Genomic DNA, 23,245 nt, shown 5'->3' on the forward strand with positions numbered 1-23,245 from the left:
GCCCTTGGGTTCATGCAGGGTGGGAAGATTTAGAAGTGTTTTATCACGCTCTTCATGAGAACGCCAGACCGTGTGCTAGAAGGCTCACCTACTCTTCTCTCCCAGGGACACCCGGGGCAAGGTGGGCCCAGAGGACCACCTGGTTACGATGGCTGCAACGGGACAAGAGGAGACGTGGGCCGCCAGGGACCCGTCGGCCCCGGGGGGTTCGCTGGCCCTCCTGTGAGTATCAGGGCAGCAGGTGCAGCTGGGGTGGTGAACTCCAGGAGCTGGGGGGCCGGCCCTTGTCCGCAGACGGGTGGAGGATGTGTGGTGTGCCTTTCACGGGCCCATCCAGAAGGCCCTTTTAGAAATTGTGTCAGAGAGACTTTCCAAGGAGGGCGGGTTGGCTCCTGTGGACCCCTCGGCCGGGGCGGGTGTGCTCAGCCCGGCTCCTGCACCCCCAGGCAGGTGCTCCCCTGTCCCTAGGCAGCGGTCAGGATGCACACGTTCCTGCAGACATCTCGGCATGATTTTCCTGCGTCCAGAGAACTTCATTTTCCAAATTTATTCTGTAAACAAGATAGAAAATAATCCGTGTGGTTTGTATCGTGCAGTTTTACCTGTGTCCTTGCATTTCCCCCCATGCTACAATTCAAGTAACAGGGAAGAATTGGGCAAGAGCAAAAACAAAATCAAAAGGCTTAATTAGAGCTTGACAGGATGCCATTAGCCCCCGTCTTGTTAGATTCTAAACTCCTCTGTGACATGGAAACAGCCCCTGCAGGTAGAAGTGTGCTTTTTTTTTTTTTTCTTTTTAATGGAAAACTTCCATGTATTCATCTGTTTTGTAGACTCAGTTTTCAGGTCTTTGCAAAGAATCTTGAAGTGTTTTCCATTTCTGTATGGCTGCCTTCTTGCCATCAAAATATTGCAAAGTCAGGGTTTTGCCAACATCTTATTTGGTAAAACTCTTTATTTAAGAAAACATTTCTAAGACTGGGGAAGAATAGTCACACGTTCCTCCCCGCGTGTTTCCCCCTGAAGTTCGTGGATGTCTTTTGTTCTCACTTCTCCTCCCCAGTCCTCTCCCTGGGTTGTCTTTTATGTGTGGGTCACCTTGTCAACCAGGACCATCACTTTCCAGTCTGCTGTAATGTCATGAAACTATCATTATCAATAAATATAACCATCACTTTAAAATACTGATTTTATATGGGCTCCTGGGTGGCTCAGTCGGTTAAGCGTCCGACTTCGGCTCAGGTCCTGACCTCACAGTTCGGGAGTTCGAGCCCCATGTCTGGCTCTGTGCTGACGGCTCAGAGCCTGGATCCTGCTTGGGATTCTGTCTGTGTGTGTGTGTCTCCCTCTGCCCCTCCCCCTCTCGCACTCTGTCTCTCCATGTGTCTTAAGAAAAATTTTAAAAAGAAAAATTTTTTAATACTAATTTTATACATAGGCATCGAAAGACATTCATCCACATACGATGTGCACACGTACTGAGTGTATTTGTCACAATTCCACTTTTCCAGAATGACCCAGCATCTTTCCCAAAAATGGTGCTTCAGAACATATGTGTTAATATCTTCAGCACCCTAATGCCCAAGAAAAGACAAAGTGTATTATTACGAAGAGAAACAACATGTTGGCATCCTGAAGGATTCGTTTACTGAGCATCCTTTTGGGTTTTTGTAAATAACCTAAGTCCTTTAAAATGTTTCCATTTTAACTTTGAAGGAAGATACTATTGGGTAAATACGAAAGTCTCATCTTTGTGGCTGAATGTAGGACTGGTGTTCAGAATAACCCAAATAAGCCGTAAGGACCACTGACATTGCCCATAACAGACAATGTCTAATCACCCACATGGCTAGCACTGCACTGAGTGTTCACGGGCCTTTCTGTGTTTTCTCTGTCTTCCACGTCCCGTCTACCATAGGGGCCCCAAGGACCCAAGGGGCAGAAAGGTGAGCCGTACGCGCTTTCCAGTGTGGACCGCGACAAATACAGGGTATGTTCGCTAGAGGTGGGACTCGTGCCTGAGCTATCAGGGTAATCCCTAATTAATAACAAAACTTCCCTAGTATGGCTGAGCTATAAGCAAGTGCCTCTCGGGTGGTAGAACAGCCCAGCACCATGAAGAAGCTAAAAACCTTCGATTTCTATCCTGGGGCGCCTGGGGGGCTCAGTCGATTAAGCATCCAACTCTCTCAGGTCACGATCTCACCGTTCGTGGGATCAAACCCCAGATAGGGCTCTGTGCTGACAGTGTGGAGCCTGATTGGGATTCTGTCTCTCTCTCTCTCAAAATAAGTAAACTTAAAAAAAATCATCGATTTCCCATCGGGGTGACATTTACCTGTGGGTGCACACCTTTCCAGTCTGTATTCACAATGCCCCAGATAAAGGGTAGCATTACCAAGCCCCTGGCGGGGCTGATATATTTTCCGAATTTGTTTCCAAAGTTGTGATAAAATGTAACTAAATCTAAAGACACTTAAAAACCAGAACTCTTGGGGCGCCTGGGTGGCTCAGTCGGTTAAGCGTCCGACTTCAGCTCAGGTCACGATCTCACGGTCCGTGAGTTTGAGCCCCGCGTCGGGCTCTGTGCTGACTGCTCAGAGCCTGGAGCCTGTTTCAGATTCTGTGTCTCCCTCTCTCTGACCCTCCCCCATTCATGCTCTGTCTGTCTCTGTCTCAAAAATAAATGTTAAAAAAAAAATTAAAAAATAAATAAAAACCAGAAGTCTTAAAATTATTTTCTCTCAACTAGGGTGAACCTGGGGAGCCTGGATTGGTCGGTTTCCAGGTAAGGTCTATTTTCATTAGAGAATGTTCCAAGCAGAATGTCAAGAACTCAGGACTGCACATACCGGTATCCCTCTCCTAACAGCCTTCCTTTTTGCCTGTATGCAGGGGCCTCCCGGCCGCCACGGGCCTGTGGGACAGATGGGTCCAGTTGGAGCTCCAGGAAGACCAGTAAGTAGCAGGTGCCCAGCTCATTCTCAGGGGGCCATCAGGGTGTCCCCTAGACACACAGCTTCTTCAGTTGTTGATGCACGTGGAAGCGTCACGATACATCTCGGATGCTTGTGGTCACGATGGAGACTGTCGAGACAAAACAGGTCCTCTCTCCCATGCGTTTTGCTGCTGTTAAGGTTGAAGAATGAGGACTTGAAATTTGTGGGCACTAGATCACCACCAAGCATGTCCAGTGTGGAGATGGTGCTGGCTGGGGCCCTTTCCAGTCGAGACGAGCTCTCTCGGCCCCACACCCAGCCAGCTGATGGCGGCGGGGGGGGGGGGGCGCAGGGGAGGGGCTGTCACCCCTGGGCCAAGCACATCAAAGTCCGACAGGTGGATAAGAAGAAATGGTCTCTGCCTGGGCGTGGCCATGATGACAGCTGTACCACACCTGGGCGTGGCCATCGTCACAGGTGTGCCACACCTGGGAGTGGCCATCATTGCCAGTGAGATGTTACACATCAGTTAGCAAAATGGCCCCAGTGGCCGCCTGAAGGGGTTCCCGGCCTGTGCAACTCAACGGACAGAGTGATTGGCACCCGCACAACACGGGGGTGAAGGAGGGCTTGCTGCAGGGAGGGAAAGGATGAGAAAACAGAGGTGCTGGTGCCCATGAAGCCCCCCAGACCACTTCCCCCACCGCCCACTGGCCCGGCACTAAACCATCCCCACTGGGTGTCTGCCCCTCGTTCCCTGGAAGTTTAGCATCAAGACAAATGGGCCTTGAACAACACTGGGGGAGGTCCGGGTCCAGGTGAGAGAGACCTTGTCGCAGAAAACCAGAGAAGCGAGGATCGCGCGATGCCAGGTTCTTTGCTCCCCCGCCGCGTACAGCTGTCGGCCCGCCCACAGTACACATGCCACACGGGCAGGGGTTGGTCTTTAAATACACAGTTCGGGGAAATCTGAAGCAGGGGCCTGTCCCCGCCGTGTCCTGAGCTGATCTGACAGCTTCAGGTTCTTCTATGGGCCATTAGAATCGCCCACGCTTCCTTGTGCTTAAACGCTAACCGCCCGTCTCGTGCGTGTTTAACACCTCATCCTAAGTGTGGCGTTGACACTGAACACTTTGCAGAAAGACGGTGGTGTTTGCAGATGGACTTTCAACCCTGCAGTTTGGATCCGCAGGTTAATTCTGCTCGTGAACATTTGCTGACCCCTCCAGCAAAACATGCTAGGAGGTCAGGGGAGGCAGTGTCCACGGTGACAGGGCCTGGGACCTTGCGGGGGGTCCGAGCAGGCAGGAGTTAGGACCCGGGTGAAGTCAAAAGTCTGAACTCAGAAGAGCAAACCCAGAACAGCTGTAGGTGGACAGTTGGCAAATTCTGAGAGGCAGGCCCGCCCCCGGTCCTCTGCCACCGAGGCAGGTAGATGGGAAACCTCTCTACATACTACACGGTGTTCTAAATATACACAGAACGGCTTTCCCAGAGCTTTCCAGCAGAAGTTATCTGGGTCCTGGGATAAAGAAAACAGTTTACAGATTTCTTTGTATTTGTGCAGGGCCCGCCTGGACCCCCTGGACCAAAAGGACAGCCGGTAAGTCGGTGACGGGGGCGGGGTGGCTTACACACTTGTATGCACCTTTCCTGACCATAGGACCACTTGGTTGACAACGACGTATCGTTTATTTCGTGATGAAAATGATTCTGTAGGTTTTTAAGACCAAAAAAATCACATCCCACTGCCATCGTGTGGAAATCACACTGATGAATGTTTGATTAGTAATGTAGATGCAAGACCAGCTCGTGTGTATCCAAATGTGTCAGTGCACCAGAGGGGACAAAATGTGGCTGTGTTTATGCAGGGTGGGGAGCCAGCGGCATTCCTGCCCAGATGTAACTAAGCTCTTTGTGCTGGAGGGTGACACCAGCCCCCAGGGAGCTAGTCCGTGATTTTCAAGTCAGGCTTGAGCCCAAGGCCATACTGTTCCCACCCAAGAAAGATGATTAAGTTGGATGAAGTACAAGAAAGGAGGTGGCTTGTCAGAACCTATAGACGGAACTAGGGTTCAGTGTCAACGGGGAAAGTTGGATAAATGTCTAAGACCAAGAACAGGCAGGTGGGGAAGGGGATGGGTGATCAGAAATGCTGGGCTGCAGCTGCCAGTGTGCAAGGACCATCCCGTGGCCTGCGCGTGGCTGGGGACATCCCCCAGCCTGCATGTTCCCATGTCTGCTCTACGGAAACCTCATCTCTTTGGCCTCCGGGGGACCTCGGCGTCCACCGTCCCCCTCCTCTGCTCCCATCACCTCTGACCTGGCTTCCGGCTGGGGCTGGAGCTCATTAAGGCTGCTGCCCCCACCGCTGGGCTCCCCACTGTCTCGCGGCCACGAGCAGGGTGGGAACGGCCCCGAGCCAAGAGAAGCGGATGTGGGACAGGGCCGCCCAGCCCCAGGGTCGCCTCAGATCCCCGCTTGGCTGCAGCACAAACAACCCTCGCCGTCCACCAGGTCACTTCCTGGGGACTTGGGCGGCCGGCTCGCGAGGCAGAGGGACAGCGGGGGCCCCCGGCAAAGCGCATTCTGATCTGGCCCGGCTGCCTTGCTGTGCTTTGATTTCAGCTCCCAGCCAGGTGGGAAAGGAGCAAAATAGCAAAAATTAATTAGGGGCTTTGTTTGTGTTTTTTGGAGAATATCTGGGCATCGGAGGGGGAGCGGGGTACTGCAGAGAGAAGGAGCAGATACGGCCCCACGCCATCCGTTGTCTTGGTGGGAATGTGGGGGCCCTGGGGAGGAAGCCGAGTTGTTTGCAGGCCAAAGAAAAGAGCGCTATTTCTAGAACATGTGTAAGTGTGTAGCACAGCTGCTCCTGGACTTGGGGGTCAAGTCAGTTCTCGAACACATGTCCCCCCAACTCGTGAATCTATTAAGTACGTGACAAGTCGGGGGCCCCAGCCAGAGAATCCCCAGCCCCTTAGGTCATGAAAAGGGTCGGATGTGTTTGTAGAATCAGGATTATCTTACCAAAATGACAAAAGGCTGAGGCGGAAGGGAAACTGAATCCTGATCCTGAGATCTGGGATCCGGGGGGGGAGTGGCTGTTTCCTGGGTCTGAGGAGACGCTGAGACCCTCATCCGTGGAGACGACAGGTGCACTACCGAGTCCGAGAGACCCGGGATCAGGTCTGGGCTCTGCCGCGCGCCAACAAGGAGGCCACGGCCAGACGCCTGCGGTATCTTCATTCATCGCACGCTGCACAGGGTTAAACGCCGCAGAGCCCTGGCTCACGCAGCAGGTGCAGAATTAATGACACAGCCAACTTCGGGAGTCTCGGGATGGTTGAACAACAGAATATGTTTCAAAAAGCAAGCTAAAACGTTCCCAGCGGTGACAGAGTCCAGAAAAACCGCCATTAATCCGCTATTTTCAGGGTTTCACTTAGAGTATAAAATACGGATTTTCCCTAAAAGCACACCTGTATTCAAGAATAGCACAGCATTTTCCCAAAGCCCATTGTTTTCATCACACTCACGATACACCGTGAGGTGCCGCTTTCCGTAACTCCTATGTGACCCCAGCCTGCTCCTGTTCATATTATGTGATCTCTGGGCTCACACTTTTATTACGTAGTTTATATGTGAAACTCGCAAAAGAAAAGACATTAATTTTCTTTTGTGTCAAATAGCTTTGGGGAGGGGACGCCAGAATATTATGCAAAGATAATTGTTTGGTATTTTGCAAATAGATGGAGCTTACTTCTCTTCTTCTAAATATGTATATGTGTATATATATATATTTATATATATACACATATATATATATATAAACATACATATATATATATATATATACATATATATTTCTCTGTGGTTAATGACTTTTAAAAACTCAGAAAAACCCTCTGGGCTGATGGCTCGGAGCCTGGAGCCTGTTTCCGATTCTGTGTCTCCCTCTCTCTCTGCCCCTCCCCCGTTCATGCTCTGTCTCTCTCTGTCCCAAAAATAAATAAACGTTGAAAAAAAAAAAAAAAAAAAAAACTCAGAAAAACCATTTCTCTTTTCAGGGCAACAGAGGACTTGGTTTTTATGGACAGAAGGGAGAGAAGGTAAGGAAACGTAATAGATTAAAGCGGAGCCCTGCTTAGCAATTAGGAAATAAATCATTTTGATGACTGCTTTCCATGCAGTCGTCTTCTGACCACTTGCATAGGAAATGATCACTGTAAAATGCTGGGCTATGGGAAACGCTCCAGTTACAGTGATGGGTCACTGAGACAGTGAAAGCCACCAGTCTAGGTTAGCCCCGGACAGACCTGTGACACAGACGTGAGTGACTTCAGCCGTCAGCAGCACCCACAAAGTAAAAGCATTGCCCTAGGTGTCTCCCAATGTGCGGACCCCCGAGGTAACTGAGCAGAGACTTAATGGAGAACCGTGAGCCAACGTGGAGCCCACTCAGGGACCGGGCTCACAGGCGAGCAGGAACCACGTGGGCATCTGTAATCCCTGCACCACCAACACGCAAAAACCAAGGGCCTTTGAGAGCGTCACTTGAGGCCACGCACGTGAGACCCCCAACGTGGCAGGTGGCTCACACAAGCAGAGGCTCACCAACACGTAACGGGTCGCACTCACCACAAAACCCACTGGCCACCGTGAACTTTGTGCCGTGGCCTCATTGTTGATGAATTTTCATTTTGTTTTTCCACTGGGCTGTTTGATCGCACAGTACACTGAGTGGAGTCCGGTACTGCTCAGGTCCGAAGAGAAAGACTTTTTCTTTGTGCTAATACCGTAGAAAAAATTTACAAAGGAAAACGTTGAAAAATCCGAACACCTAAAAAGTTACACACCTATACAATGAAATATGACAAAATAGTAAACTAACATAAAAAGAAGAAAAATCTGGGAAGAAATCACTGGGCAGAAGGAAGAATCATCACTTTAGACAGGATGGAAAAGAAGTGAATGTGTATCATCTCCAAAGAGTTGAGTCGAGTGTTAATAGAGTATCGAGGCCCCGATAGGTAAAGGAAGACGAACCAAGACCTCCAGGCAATTCTCAGATACAATGTTAGCAGACTCTCAGAATACTACATTGTGTCACTTTGCTCCTGTTCACATTCCTGGGCTCAAATTTGTATTCCATAGTCTGCTTGTGGAAATGCCAAAGAAAAGACAATAGGTTTCTTTTTGTGTCAGTTTCTGGCAGATGAAGCCCCTTCTTATGCAAGAATCCTTGTCTAATTGTTGCAGATTGATTCCTTCTGGGATCTGTGCACCAAGTGAGAAGTGTTTCTTGCTAATGACAAAAGTGCAAATAAAGCTTGAGATATTTTATCTGTTGAAGATGCTACTTTTTATTCTATAAGAACACCCTTAACGGGCATAGCAGTGGCAAGACTGGAGTAGTCTTTCCTTTCTCGGGAAAGGGTCGAGGTCCCAATCTTGGGACCCAATAGAGGAAAACATTGATGTGGAGACATTCAGCCCTAGTACAGGAATTCATCATAAGGAAATAACTCCACAGAAGCAAATGTAACCCACACTTATGAACAACCTCAACACTGTTTATGAATAAATTGCAAATGATGATGAATGCAAGGAGGACACAAATAATTTTACGTTATGATTTTATTTTATACTATGATTATAACATTACAAAACTGGTGTAATTTTTGTAATATACAAAAGTAGGAATAGCAGTTTGTAGTGGTGCTTTTGTTCACACCTGATGGTGTCTTTGCAATTTAAAGCTGACTACTTTTGCTAAACCATTCCCAGGGCGACATGGGACAGCCGGGACCCAATGGGATTCCATCAGACGTCCACCATGCCATCATCGGGCCCATGAAGGAGATGTTCCACCCAGATCAGTATAAGGTAAAGAGGCTTCAGCAAAGTTGACTGTGTTTCCAGTTGAACTAAAAGAAAAGAATTTTCTTTGATCCTTTTAAAACAATCACAAAGTGGGGAAGTCTTAGTACCCAGCTGGCTCATCACACATGAAGACACCACCCATAATCACACAGGTGTACTAGTCCATCATCTTAAAAAACTGTGACAAATTTGCAACAACAGCAGAATTCACGAACAGTCGCCGATCTGTCCTGAGTATACACATCTCCTGTGCAGGCACAGGTTAATGGTCCAAGCATAATTCAGAGCCAGGATGGGAACTATCTGAGCAAAGTGTTGTGTTCTGCAAAAGAAACCTACTTTTTGTCTTTGCTGACAATGGAGCATCACTGTGGGCGTTCTCCCATCAGTCAGTTTTCTGATTTTTGTAATTTCCATTAACATTTTCTTTGATTAAAAGTGTACTCTTGGCATCTAAATAAAAATTCAGGGGCGCCTGGGTGGGTCAGTCGGTGAAGCGCCCGACTCTTGGTTTCGGCTCAGGTCACCATCTCACGGTTTGTGAGTTCGAGCCCCGAGTTGGGCTCCATGCTGACAGTGTGGAGCCTGCTTGGGATTCTATGTCTCCCTCTCTTTCTCCCCCTCCCCCCCAAAAAAATAAATAAACTTTTTTTTTAATTAACACCCCACTCTACCACTCACTCACTCAGACAGGCCAGTGAACCTTCCCCAGTGTCTGGGCTCCCTTGTGCCAAAGGAAGGTGGTCAGTAAACTCAACCTCATAATGCTGCTGAGTGGAGACCACTCCGTCAGGGCAAAGTCCCCAATTTGAGGTCACAGACAGTGCCTGGGACCAAAGTGAAAACCCCAAACATGGGATCTAATTCCAACTCTCAAGTATCTGTCCAGATGGAGATTGGGTGCTCGACCGTGGCTGGGGGAAGGCAGGCCTCCGGGAGGAAGTCGCTCCGGGCAGCTGTGCCTGACTTCACAGCCACGTGACCGTTGACAGAAGGGGCTTGGGCAGTGGCTGATGTAAGGCAGAACGCCGAGTAAAGCGTGTCAGGAGCCATCTGAGCTTAGAGCAGGATGTCCCTGGACATCCAGGCAGGAAGGGGACCCCACTGAGTCATCAGGTGGGATCCAGGCGGGACTCTGGCTGCTGCTGGTGCCCTCGCCATCAGCCAGGTGGGGCCTGTGTCCAGTTTCAGGACAGGAGCCAAGGGGGGAGTGAGGCCAAAGGACGTGTGATCCCTGCCGAGGTGCTCAAGCTTCTGCATCAGATTTCCTTCAGCTTCTGCAACAAGATGGGTGGGGGACGGGGGCCCGGCCAGCCTTCAGGAGGCTGCTGAGAGTGACAGGGATCCCGGGGGCCATCTCAGCAGCAGTGAGGGAAAGAACCCAGTGGTCACTGCATTTCTTCCCCCGTTTTAGACCAAGAAGAGCGGGAAAAAGCGATCATATAGAATTGAGCCTGCTTCCTAAATAAAGCCTGTTTAGCCTGGGGTTTTAATATGCTCCAAACGTTTCTTTTCCCCCGAGAGGACCTTCCTAAGGCTCTTTTATTCAAATGAATGCCATCGCTGGGGGCCTCTCACGGGCACATCCTCTGCCACTGCACGTCACCATGGGCCTGCGCTGTGGGCGGGGGGGGGGGGGGCGTGCAGAGAGCGGACAGGCAGCCTCCCCATTCCACCAGACGTAGCATGGGATTTAACTGATATTGGGAAAGCCCAGGAGAAGTCATACTTCTTTTCTCTTGAACTTTGAAGCTGCAAAACGTGGGAGTTGTTTATTATGAGCCACTCGTAGTCACTGTTTGCCGTTGCATTAACTACTGTTTGGATGGTGAACCCCATCCGTCCTTTCTGCTCTTGAATTAATGCTCTTTCTGACACTTCACTGTCTTTGCAGGGCGAAAAGGGGAGTGAGGGGGAGCCAGGAAGAAAGGTAAGTCGAGCAGCGGCCGGGTTTCCTCTCGCTGGCAGGGTCCCCCCAGCCCCCCACCCGGCCCCCACTCCCAGTGACCACGCACAGGGCCCTAGCAGCATCCACCTGTGACACCGGGTGACGCTTTGACGCTTCTTTTCAGAAAACAATTTTAGAATGTCTCCCCTTTTGCATAATACACACCAGCTAACCAACATCTTCTGGGGTTTGTGACCTGAACGTCGGCGCTTTAAGAGAGCAGGTGCACAGGCGGAGGGACGGCGGGCTTGAAAGTGGCTTCAGTTCTGGGGCCAGCACATCGTTGCTATGCTGTCTTCCGTCCTTGTCATGCCTGCCCTGTATTCCCAGCCCTCCTGGGCGTCACCTGCTACGTGACAATGCCAGTGGTGTCCTGGAGCGATGCTAGTTCAGGCCACCTGGGGGACTCTCTGGGACCCTGAATCGTGCTGGGCTGGACTGGGGACCCCAGGAGTCCCAGGGGGCTAGAACACCCGAGGGGGTAAAGTGCACGGGCCAGCTGCCTCACATCTTATCTCTCCTCCTAGGGCATCGCCTTGAAGGGAGAAGAAGGAGTCATGGGCTTCTCAGGCATACGGGTAAGCGATGCATCCCATAACTGCAGTTTGCTCTGGTTTGCATGTTAAGTAGACTGGATTCCTCCGAGCAGACTTGAGGTTCCCTGCAAAGTCAAGCTAGAGGCACAGAGAGGTCCCACATACCCTCTCCCCTCACCCACGCACAGCCTCCCCACTCCCAGCGTCCCTGCCAGAGTGGCCCGCTGACCGCGGCGGGCAAGCCCACAGTGATGGACACACCCTCCCCCCCAGTAACCATGATGTTGGAGACTCCACTGAAGGAGGGCGGGGGCAGAACACAGAGACATCTCTGCCAATGCCGGTGAGGCTGCCTTAACCCACGGTAATGGAAGTGTAGACTGTCCCCAACACAAGAAGTTGATTCTTGTTTCAACTTGAGGCTGCCTTAACCCACGGTAATGGAAGTGTAGACTGTCCCCAACACAAGAAGTTGATTCTTGTTTCCCTGAGAGTCTAGGACAGTGGGTGGGGTGCTGGGGGTCACGGGAGTGTCTCCCCCATGGAGATTCAGCGCCTGTGGCTCCCATGCCCAAGGGCAGACCTCCATCCTTAGAGTGTGGCCTCAGATGACGCCTGCCACTTCGGTCCTCCCTCCATCGGCCAGAGCTCAGTCACCTGCCACACCTCACTGCAAGTGCACTGGGAAATGTGGCCAGAACAAAGGCAGAGTGGCTTTGTGGTGGCTCTCTGGTAGCCACCGCCACTAAAAGGACACGTGTTAGAATCTTGGAAAATAAGAGACCCCTGAGAAAGTTGGAGTGCAGGTCTTTCAACACCTCCACCGGATGAACCATACCGTCTTTCTAGACTTCTCCGTATTTCTTTAGGCAGTAGGCATGATGGCCCACCTCCTTCAGAAAATAATTTTGATACTTTCATAGTAAAGCATTTCATGTTAGCCTGTGTCAGGGGCGGTAACAGAGCCCTCCGGGAAATGTTGCTGTCCATTCTGAGATGTTTTTGCTTCCATTTTCCATCCCAACCCAGGGTTCTCCTGGCTTCGATGGCGAGAAAGGTTCACCAGGACAAAAGGTAAGTTTGACACGCCTGTTTATTTCACCACCGTGCTTTGGAGATGATTCCACATTAGCACGGACACGTCCACAGAGCTTTGGTAGCGACCTGCACAGCATTGCGGGAAAAGGACGCACCGTGTGCCTAACGACCCCTCACCGTTGGTTCCCAGCTGCTTGCTGTTTGCAGCCGTCACACGGTCGACAGTATGGGACACACCTCTTGGCGCCCGTAGGCCAGGATTTCCATCATTCGGTCCTAGGAAGTGCATAGACAGGCTTTTTAGAAATCAGTTCAGCCTCTGAATCATGACTCCATTGAATCCTGCCAGGGCTCCACCGCCGTGTGGACAACAAGGACGTGGGGCTCATCAGTCTCCGCGGGGAGCTCCCCGGGGACTTCAGATGGACGTGGCCTCCGGGTCCGGCTTCCAGCCGGCACTAGCCCTAGACCCAGGCTCTGCTGACACTCTAACCCGCTCGCAGTGGGACCAGCCTCGACTCCTTCCTGCAACCTTGGCTTGTCTCACTCCTCCCGCTCCTGTCCTTTCATCCCAAACTCAGGCCAAGAAGCTGACACCAGGGTTTCCCTAATTGCATCCACGTTCTCATGACATTCGTAACTGATGCGGGCACCCCCAAAGGCGGCGTTCCTGGAGGACGGCTGTCCAGGCGTACCCCAACCGAAGGCCAAAGGGCCAAATTCCAGTGGAAGGATTTCATTAATCAAGCAAAGAGACAGAGAACTAAGGCAACATCTACAAGGGACCCGTCTCCACCGCCCGTGGAGCCGAAGTTCTATTGTTCAAACTTTCATCGCTTGCCAGTGACAGGGAAATTATAATTACGGGTTTCTTCTACACCCGGCACTCAGGAGTTACAGATATTTTTTTAATGCAGTTGGATACAGCTGCCCCCTGGAACTCACTGTTTATGTGAGACAAGACGCCCAGTTAGACACTGACCACCTGGGGCCTCTAACTGCTGTGGCCAGATGTTAGAACGGAAGGCCCTCATCTTCCAGGGGAAGACGGGGACACTTCCGGCCAAGTGGGACGTCTCTGTGGGGAGACAGTTTACTCAACCATACAAATAGGAAATGCCCAGGACATGTACAGATGGCAGGGTCCCTGCTTGTTAGGCCACACGGCACCTCAGACGTGACCGCTGAACCTCGTCTTACTTGACAAGCTGCCATTACTCCTGGCGACCTGTTCAGTTACTGATCTAGTCCCCAGATAATTCCTCCTTGACCGCACAGCCCTTGCCCCCCACCCACCGCCACCCCTGTTGTTATGTCTGCACAGAAACACAAAGACAACCCGTTAGGTGGTTGTGTTGACTCTTGGTGTGCCAGACAATCAGGGTTCCAGCTGCCTGTGGTCTCACGTGCACCTAAGTACAATCTCCCCATTTTACTCTGCTGAGTCCTACATAATACTGAGCCCACCCCCATCCCCAGTCAGTTCACCTGCTGCTGAGAACTCACAGGGAAACTTCTAGATCATTGTTTTGGCTTTTTGGGGTTGCAGCAGCCAACAGGGAGACCTGTGGATCGATAGAGCCAATAGTCAGAGACATCCTGAGCACCCTTCCATTTTGCCCTTTCCCCTGTTGGTTTTCCGAAGCCCCCGGCTCATTCCAAACGTTTGCTCAGACGTGTTTCAGAAACGTTGGTGCTGCTGTGGCTTATGCAGCACAGGTGGTGAGCACGTTGTGCGGAGGGGGTGTGGGGGGGTACCCACTACTGCCCAGTGATGGCATCGCCCAGCCGGACGGCGCTCAGGCACGTAGCACGAATGCACGTCTGGCCGCATCCAGCACGGCGTCTGAGCTGAGTTGTTAGGTTGGCACGCAGGCCGCTGAGAACTGAGCGCCTAGCTGCTCCCGTCATCGGCGCGCTCTTTCAGGACTCCGTGCCTGTCTCGAGAGATCGCCTCCAAGTAGGAGATTGGTGGGACCTCGGAGAAGTTTCCCTTCACTTCTGAATTGTCAGCTCCACCTAGCGTGAAAGGAAGTCCGTCGACATGAAAGGCCTGCGTGGAAAGCACAAAACCAACCCCGTCATTGCTCACGCTAAGCAACAGGACTTTCAGCATGTGTGCTCCCGCGTTCCAGAACATCCTGTGAAATAACCAGGCTGCATTTTTTACACCACGGGCGCGTGGCATTCTGAACTTGGGGCCTCACTGTACCTATTCTTTGGCAAGAGGGAATGAACTTCTAGGTTTCTTAAAAAGCTTTACATATATATCCAGCTATGATGTGGCTCACGAGGGTGAACGTTCTCTTTCAATAAATATTCAAGGGGATTAGAAAGCAGCACTGGGCACTTTCTAAATGAAGAGAAAAATTCTAAATTAGGGGGCATTAATGCTCCTATTTGGTGCTCATAAAAATTTTTCAAAATCCCGCTTGGGGGGAAGGTTTTAATAGATGGATCAATCATAAAATCACTGAAGGGGGGCAACCCGGCCCCCGAGCCTCCTGAAGTGACGCAGCAGGAAGGACACGACACGCCTTGTGACTAATTCTTGCTCGGAAGGTGCACCTGAGCCCAGGGAGGGAAGCCCGTAGCGAGAACAGCTGCTGGAGAGGACGTCTGCGAGCAGAGGTGCACACTTTCCACCACTGCGAGGAAGAGTGGACCACCAGTGACCCGGTTTCTTCAACAGCAACAATAACAGAAGTTATGGAAAAAGTAGAAAGGAGGAGGCAACTCTTAAGAATTGTGAGGCCGGGGCGCCTGGGTGGCTCAGCCGGTTGAGAGTCCGACTTCGGCTCAGGTCGTGATCTCACGGCTCGTGGGCTCGAGCCCCACATCGGGCTCTGTGCTGACAGCTCGGAGCCTGGAGCCTATTCGGATCCTGTGTCTCCTGTCTCTGCTCCTCCTCTGCTTGCTCTCTGCCTCAAAAATATAAACGCTAAAAAAAATTTTTAATTAAACAAAATAATGATGAGGCTTATCAGCCGCAGGTCACGTTTGGACTTTGAGACCACAATCAGGAAACATTGGGCACAGAGTGGGTAGTAGGTAATTTTCATGAGTTGTCATTAGTGTTGTCAGCCGTAATGATGGTATCGTGGTCACTTCTTTAAATTCTGTGTTAGCGGTAAAACTAAGCCCCGAACATCTTTCCTGCAGGGAAGCAAAGGACTAGATGGTTATCAAGGCCCGGATGGACCCCCGGGACTCAAGGTGAGCTCAGTTTTCCTGGGGCTGGAGGTGTGGTCTCCTGCCATCCACCCCATTGGAGGAGGTGTCCTCTGCCCTGTTTAACACTCGCTAAGCAAACACACAACACCCCGCACTGGACAGATGATACGGACACGGACTTATCGGTCACGTGTCCGGACCTCACAGTGCTGCACACCACACAAGGCACATGGAGGGCACACTCGGGATCTGCACCCGGGAGCAGAGGGGACCAGCGGGGCTGCGGGGACAGGCTTTGTAGTAACAAGAGGGTGGGGTATCCCCTGTCCCCAGGGGGGAGTATGATTGGCTTGCTTGAAGAATGGGCTGGCAGGGAGGTGAGGACCAGTAGGTTGAGGACCAGGTGGGGTGCAGCTGGTCGGGTGATGGGGCTCCAGTCAGGCGGGGAGACTTTGCTGCTGGTGGGGAGCGTATCTGGTGAGGACAGGGGCATTCCGCAGTCAGGCCTTCGGGGGCCCCGGGAGGCTCGAGGACACCAAGGCAGCACTTGGAAGTTTCAGTGTCACAATCCAGATCAGGGTACAGTTGCATCGTTCCCAGCTTGGGTGTGGCTGCAGCCTGGTATCCGATGGGTGGCTGGGGTACCGTGACCAACAGGGGAACAGTCTGCCCTGCAGAAAGTTGTCCCCTGCCCACTTCTGGTGTTTGACAAGGACTGCAAAGTGAGGTTGGTGCCCTGCCCGCACCGCTGCCTCTTGGTGTGTCCGGCTGGTGGCTGGGATGCCCGGGCATCACCACAGCACAGGGCAGACGGTCCACATTCAGCTTTACTCCCTGGTACTAAGCATAGTTTCCCAAACTCCAAAAGGCGGGCCTCACGTTCTTCCGTTCTCCTCTTTCTTCCTCCAGGGAGAAGTGGGCGATCGCGGCCCCCCAGGTGCCCCTGCGTACTCGCCTCATCCCTCCCTGGCCAAAGGTTTGTGTGTGATTTCTCCTGCGTGTCTACATCGTACGGGAGATCCTCTTCTGTCTCGGACACAGAGTCATAAACTGGCAAGAGAGGCTTTCTGAGTAAAACAAAGCAAAGCAAAACAAAAGATGTTTAGAACATAACCTTTGGAGAATATCAGTCCCATGTACAACTTAGCTTAAATGCTTAAACGTGGTGTCACAGAGAGGCGCTCCTTTCACCTGTGCCTAAGAGAGCGCCCTCTGTTGGGCGAGCCCTGCACTTCCGCATACGTCGTGCAGATTCTGGTTTCGCCACCTGTAAAGTCACTGGAGAAATCCAGTCCTTGGGCACATCTGGCCTCCCTGACATTGGGAGTCCCAGCCGCCTTTGCTGGTTTCTGCCCCACGTGCACCAAGATGCTTACGGCCCCTGCTGGCCAGTCTGAAGCCGGAAACTGGCCATAATCCATAATCTGTACACAGCCACCTCCTTTCAACCTTCGAGGAATCCCCAGGTATTTGTGCATGATGGACTGCCCAGAAGAGGCTCCCGGTGCCCCAGTTGACCCCTGAGTGTACATGAAAGGTTTTGCATGTGTCACAGCTAATGCCCATCTCGTGATTTCACTCAGCCTCCCAGATTGGCAGGATCGTACCAAAATACGATTTTAATTCTGTGAGAAGAGCAGTGGGCTCAGAACCTTTTTGAATGTGAGTCCTTCTAGGTTCAAAAAAAAAAACCTGTTTTCAGTGCCCCCTCTAAGTAATCATATGTATATTTACTTATGGGTGATTCACCTATGTTGTGCAAAGCTCCGGGATTTTAGCTGCTATGGTTCACTACTGTATCCCCAATTTCTAGAACAGGACCAGGCAGAGAGTAGGTTACCTGAATGGCTGGACAGTGTATGTACTAAATAATACACATCAGGAAAGACTTTTACTTTAAAAGAGTTTAACTAAAGATGGTCTAATGTTTTCTTCCTGCACCCAGTATATGTCCGCGGGTCAAGGACTCACTCTCCTGCTTGGTGCGAACCATCTGTCAGTTTAAGAACAGCCTTGGCATGTGCTTATCCGCTGTTGGTGAGAACTTAGACTAGCACAGGGCTAAGGACATCCCGGCAGAGCCCCCGAGGGAGTTCTCTGCAGGGTGGCATTGAAAGGACACCACTGGCCTCCCTCCGCAAGAACAGCTGTGTTTTGTGCATTCTTGCAATTAACACATACCGGTAAATGGGTATATTTGGAATCCCTGCCCAACACCTCAGATCGCCGTCCCTGCGCGGCTGGTACTCATGGAGTCCGTGGGGTGTCCATGGACTGCGACACGCCTGCCAGGCCAGAAACCCCAGGAAGAGGAACATGAGGTTGATGTACTGTCAGTGGTTTTGGTGAAATGGAAATACTGTCCTTGAGGCTTTGGGAACATAATTTTTTAAATTAACGTTGGCGATTTTTCAAAAACGTTCACTGCCCAAGAGCCCGGCGTTGATCTAGCTTCCCCCGTCCACCACCCTGTATTTCTAAAACCACACTGGGAAGGCGATGGTTTTAAATTGGTGAGCTGGGGGGCGCCTGGGTGGCTCAGTCGGTTAAGTGTCCGACTTCGGCCTAGGTCATGATCTCGCGGTTCGTGAGTTCAAGCCCCGTGTCGGGCTCTGTGCCGACAGCTCAGAGCCAGGAGCCTGCTTCTGATTCTGTGTCTCCCTCTGTCTCTGCCCCTCCCCCATTCATGCTCTGTCTCTCAATAATAAATAAACATTTAAAAAAATTTTTTAATTAGTGAGCTGGCGGGTGAGGGCTCCTGACACAGGCTGATGAGCGGATTCCCTCAGCGAAGAAAGGAAAATAAATATCTTCACAAAGTAGCTTTGCAGGAGCTCGTCGAATCCCAAAGGGTGGAGGAGACTTGTGCTTTTTTTTCCCTAATGGTTGCAAAGTAACTGAAACAAGTCCTGCTCTTCTTCCAAACAAATGAGAGGGTCTGTGGTTTGCACGTTCATCGTCGTCTCTCACTCTGGGCTCATGGCGAGCGTTTCTTTAGGGCTCACCGGAGCCCGGGCAGGGGTCTGAGTTGTTAGACCATGATGCTTGTTAATTGATTTACTTTTCCTAACCACCCCTTGAGAGGGGGCCTAATGTTAGTCCTGTTTTGCTGGTGGATAAATTGAAACACAGGAAGTTAAGTAACTTGCCCAAGGTCACGTAGAATGAGTGGAGGAGGAGTGTTTAGCGCCCCCCTGACCCCTGTGCAGAGCCCAGCACCCCTCCCCTGCCCCGCCCTCCGCAGGGAGCGTAGCCCCAGCACAGGTAGCCCAGACTCACACTCTCCACCCTACTTGTACGCAGTCACACAGACATCCTTAATTCAACGACTTGCTTTTGAGATTAAACAAACAAAAAAATTAAAGATCCCATGCAGAGTGATGGCTTTCCTAACACTTGGTAATCCCTATGCAGTAAAATGTCATATTGTCTCATCTTTTCTCTCATCTTTCCCAGTTGTATTCCAGGGGAAAAAATGTGTTGCACAGTAAAGCATTGCTGTTGACCTGCAGAGAACAAAGCGAGGCCGCTGTGTGTGTGTGTCTGTGTGTGTGTGTTTCAGGATAGGGTTTGTAAGAGGGCTCACGTACGCTATCCCTCCAGCAGACAGCCAGGAAAAGTGGAGCTGGGCTGGAGCTGGGGCTCTGGGGACGAGGGGCCTCACATAGGAAGCCACCCTCCTCACTTCCTGGTCTTCCTGCACGGAGCCTGGTGCACGGGGGGATCCCCAGGCCTGTCGTTTCTTTCTTTATCCCCACTCTAGACTTAGCTGCTCTCCCAGCCTGACCCCTGTTCACGGATCCCCAGCACTCCCGCCAGAAGCAGACGCTCCCCTGCTCGCTGCTTTCCACTTGGCTGATCTCCTCTCCAGATCCCCTTCTGCCACCGTCCTCTGCCCTGTCCCTCCTGTCTCCTGTCCCCTCAGAGGGCACCCGTGTCCAACTACCAGGCTGCCGTGTCCGTGAAACCTGAGTGCCGGTGGGCATGAAGCCTCACGTGTCTGTAAAAGTGGGGCCGTAGCTCTCCCCCGTCCCCCACGGCTTTATGAGAATCAGTCAAGTATTGCACACCGAGCCCAGTGCACACAGCAAAAGCTCCACAATGTCACCTGTTCCTATTATTTTTAATCTCTACGGTCCCTCAATGTCCGATTTCTCCCCAAAATAATCTTTCCCCCTTTTGAAACCTCTCTGTCATTTTATGATATTTATGGGAATCTTGTATCGCTCCTATTTGATTAGGAATGAGCTCCTCGAAAGCAGAGACCCCCATATATTAAACATTCAGACCCCCGCCATCCTTGGTGTATGAGATAAACGAGTAAATACATGTTTGGTTGGTGAAAGTGTGCACGTCCGAGGCGGGTCCTGGACAGCGTCCTGTTCTCATTTTGAAGTCTGTCTTGATTCCAGGTGTCAGGGGTGACCCAGGATTCCCAGGGGCCCACGGGGAGCCAGGAAGCCGTGGTGAACCAGGAGACCCGGGCCCACCAGGCCCCCCTGGCACGTCCATCGGAGACGAAGGTAAAGGCTCCCTGGTGTCAAAAGACCAAACGTACGTCCCCTCGGGTCCCCGCACTGACTGCTCAGCTCTGCAGCCGGAGTCTCTTACAGACGAGGCTCAGGAGCTCTAACGGACTCAAGTGCATGCACCCATTGTCTTCCCGGGAGCGTTGGGCCTGTGACAATGACCCTTCCCCCCGCCCCGCCCCACCCCCCGCCACAGGGCCGGGCTGTGCGGTTGACAAGTAACCAGCATGATGCTGTCAGCTGGCCGGGAAGAGCGTGCACAGCCCTCAGACGTCGTGGCCACACTTACGACTCTCAGACCATTGTCGGGGGGCGAGAGGAGGGGCTTTTTTAAAGTTGAAATACGGTGATGGGACCTTCCAACGGCATCGACCCTTAAGGTCCTGACTAGACTGTAAATCCGCGAGTCCTGGTGGCCTCCTGGGGACGGGAATGCCAACACACATGTTACACGTCACAAGTCTCATGCTGCCGGTGGTCACTGTTGGATTTTCAGATGGCAAGAGAGGTTTACCAGGTGAAATGGGGCCCAAAGGCTTCATAGGAGACCCAGGCATCCCCGCGCTGTACCCCGGCCCTCCGGGAACCGACGGAAAGCCAGGGCCCCGAGGACCGCCAGGGCCTCCCGGACTACCTGGGCCAGACGGTAAGTGGAAGGAAACTCAAGAGTGGTGGTTTTCGTGTTCAGACAAAGAAGCCTGGCCCCAGTCAGATCTTTCCTGGGGTTTTTCTGCTAAATAATTCCGTGAACCAATGCGGTAGGCATCACACTAGGGCGTGGCAGGTGCTCTGGGATGCAAACAGAAAGGCTGGTGATGGAAGGAGGGCACAGCCTGGTGAATCTGTTGAGTATCAGCAGGCCCGCGGACATGACCCAGTAGGGCGTGGCTGGCTGTGGGTCCAGGGAGGTCAGCTCTCCAGTGGAAGACCTGAGCCGCGCAGTCTGGAAGCAGGTGCACGCTGAACGCTGTCGGGTGTCTGTGTGGTACGTTCCATCACCTTCTTCCAGGGTGGAGCCTTCCTGCCTTGACTTGTAGCCTCTCTCCTCTGTCTTACTAACAATCCAAGCAGACTTGATAATCGGTCTTCTCAGCCCATGTGGAGCCTCTCACTGGACAGTTGATAATAGTCGACAGGAAGAGGTGACTGCGTTATCGTAACAGGAAGTGGCCGCCGTTGGCCAAGGTCGAGACGCGAGACTCTGAGCGTCTGTAAACCAGACAACCATGAGCTTCTGGACCCCATGCTGCCTGGGGGTGTTGCTGAACCATAGCAGAGTGGAACTTCCAGGTTCCGATGTTACCCTGACTCATCTTTTAGCGGAGGGTGCCCCCAGGAGGCAGGGAGACGGGCAGTCTGTCTTTGCGCTTGCCATCAAAAACGGTGATCTTTGCAGCTTCTGAGTTTATTTTTTTTTTCTTTTTTAAGTTTATTTATTTATTTTGAGAAAAAGAGAAAGCAAGCAGGGGAGGGGCAGAGAGAGAGGGAAAGAGACAGAAACCCAAGCACGCTCTGCACTGTCAGCACAGAGTCCGAAGTAGGGCTCAAACTCACGAAATGAAATCATGACCTGATTTGGCCATGTAACCAACTGAGCCACCCAGGTGCCCCAAACTAGGTATTTTTAATATGCATTTTAGCTTATCTGGAATCGCCTAAAAGTGACATCAAGATACAACAAGGTAGGGGCGCCTGGGTGGCGCAGTCGGTTAAGCGTCCGACTTCAGCCAGGTCATGATCTCGCGGTCCGTGAGTTCGAGCCCCGCGTCAGGCTCTGGGCTGATGGCTCGGAGCCTGGAGCTTGTTTCCGATTCTGTGTCTCCCTCTCTCTCTGCCCCTCCCCCGTTCATGCTCTGTCTCTCTCTGTCCCAAAAATAAATAAACGTTGAAAAAAAAAATTAAAAAAAGATACAACAAGGTAACATTGTGGTATTCATGCTGTTATGTGCTCTATGTTGAATGTCAACGTTTGCCAAAAACACACAACATAATGTATTCCATATTGTAAATGTTCAGTAAATATCCACTTACTTATATTGTCCTTTTTTTAAGACAAAGATAACATACTCATTTATGGAATACTGTTATAATCTCCTAACTAGCTTTTCACCACCAGCTTCTCTCCTTTGAATTATTCCTCTACAGTGTGCAGCTTCTGAGTTTAAAGGGCTGTTTTCGACATTGTAAAATCCCCTAATGGGAGCGTTCCATCCCCTCAAGAGTTTGGATATATGAGGCCTTAGAAGAAAACACGAGCGCCCAATTTCTTCCCGTGTGATATGGTCCATAGTTTGTCAGCCTCCTTTCGAAACATCTGACTTTCAGTTCCCTGGCACCCTGCCCCATCCCAATAATCTCTGGGAGCTTCCTCTCTTCGGAGAGGGGGAGCCTCACATTGCCAACAGGTAGTGTTGGATTTCAGTGCAAAGGTCAGGTTCAGATCTGTGCTTTCGGTGCTTTGGGAAGACTGCTTCTCTTTGCCATCTCTAGAGGAAAGATGTTGGGGGTTAGAGAAGTGTATCTGCACATACTCCTCCCATTGAAAAATCAGCAGTCCCGGGGGCGCCTGGGGGGCTCGGTCGGTTAAGCCTCCGACTTCGGCTCCGGTCATGACCTCACAGTTCGTGAGTTCGAGCCCGCTTGGGGCTCTGTGCTGACAGCTCAGGGCCTGCTTAGGATTCTCTCGCTCTCTCTCTCTGTCCATCCCCCCTACCAGAATAAATAAACTTTAATAGAAGAGCTGTAAAAATATCAGCAGTCCCCTCTCTGATTCCACTTGGTGTTGCACAGATTTCTATGTAATGTGGTTCTCCTGCTCCAACTCTCCTCTGACCGGCAAAGCCAAATTGTCACATTCTTCTGGAAATTTTTAGGTGCAGATATTTCCCTGGAATTTGCCAAATCATTTGAGCAGTGTTGTCTTTAATATATTTTTAGCCTGGAAGTAATATTTATTCCTGTGACATCGTTGATAATGGCTAAGTTTCTGTGAGCATGATATTTCCTGAGCAAATGTTATCTGTTAAGTTTTCCTCTCTGGGAACAGAACATGATGTGTTAAAATTTTTTTAAGCACAAAGACTTGCCTCTTCAGAAGACTGACTGAAGGCTGACCTTGCCCCAATTCCTGTAACCAAATTTCGCTTTGGTAAAGATACAAACACCATCTTGTTTTACAAATCCTTCTCGGTTAAG

At 51.3% G+C, this 23,245-nt stretch overlaps 1 protein-coding gene across 1 annotated transcript in view; it reads left to right on the forward strand.

Moving 5' to 3' along the window:
• The window catches only part of COL4A2 (collagen type IV alpha 2 chain), a 129,253-nt gene that overhangs the window by 59,359 nt on the left and 46,649 nt on the right, over nucleotides 1-23,245 (forward strand). Inside the window, exons 5-18 of the mRNA XM_047075403.1 lie at nucleotides 106-222; nucleotides 1,919-1,990; nucleotides 2,753-2,788; nucleotides 2,896-2,958; nucleotides 4,507-4,542; nucleotides 7,010-7,051; nucleotides 8,730-8,828; nucleotides 10,720-10,755; nucleotides 11,301-11,351; nucleotides 12,339-12,383; nucleotides 15,510-15,563; nucleotides 16,431-16,497; nucleotides 19,934-20,044; nucleotides 20,547-20,696. Of these exons, the coding sequence (XP_046931359.1) occupies nucleotides 106-222; nucleotides 1,919-1,990; nucleotides 2,753-2,788; nucleotides 2,896-2,958; nucleotides 4,507-4,542; nucleotides 7,010-7,051; nucleotides 8,730-8,828; nucleotides 10,720-10,755; nucleotides 11,301-11,351; nucleotides 12,339-12,383; nucleotides 15,510-15,563; nucleotides 16,431-16,497; nucleotides 19,934-20,044; nucleotides 20,547-20,696 (979 nt within the window). The remainder of the gene's footprint in view (nucleotides 1-105; nucleotides 223-1,918; nucleotides 1,991-2,752; nucleotides 2,789-2,895; nucleotides 2,959-4,506; nucleotides 4,543-7,009; nucleotides 7,052-8,729; nucleotides 8,829-10,719; nucleotides 10,756-11,300; nucleotides 11,352-12,338; nucleotides 12,384-15,509; nucleotides 15,564-16,430; nucleotides 16,498-19,933; nucleotides 20,045-20,546; nucleotides 20,697-23,245) is intronic.

The sequence above is a fragment of the Lynx rufus genome, unplaced genomic scaffold (genome assembly GCF_022079265.1).
Source record: "Lynx rufus isolate CCGP_SWC_20201006 ecotype Redwood Valley unplaced genomic scaffold, mLynRuf1.p SCAF_1, whole genome shotgun sequence".
Classification (NCBI taxonomy): domain Eukaryota; kingdom Metazoa; phylum Chordata; class Mammalia; order Carnivora; family Felidae; genus Lynx; species Lynx rufus.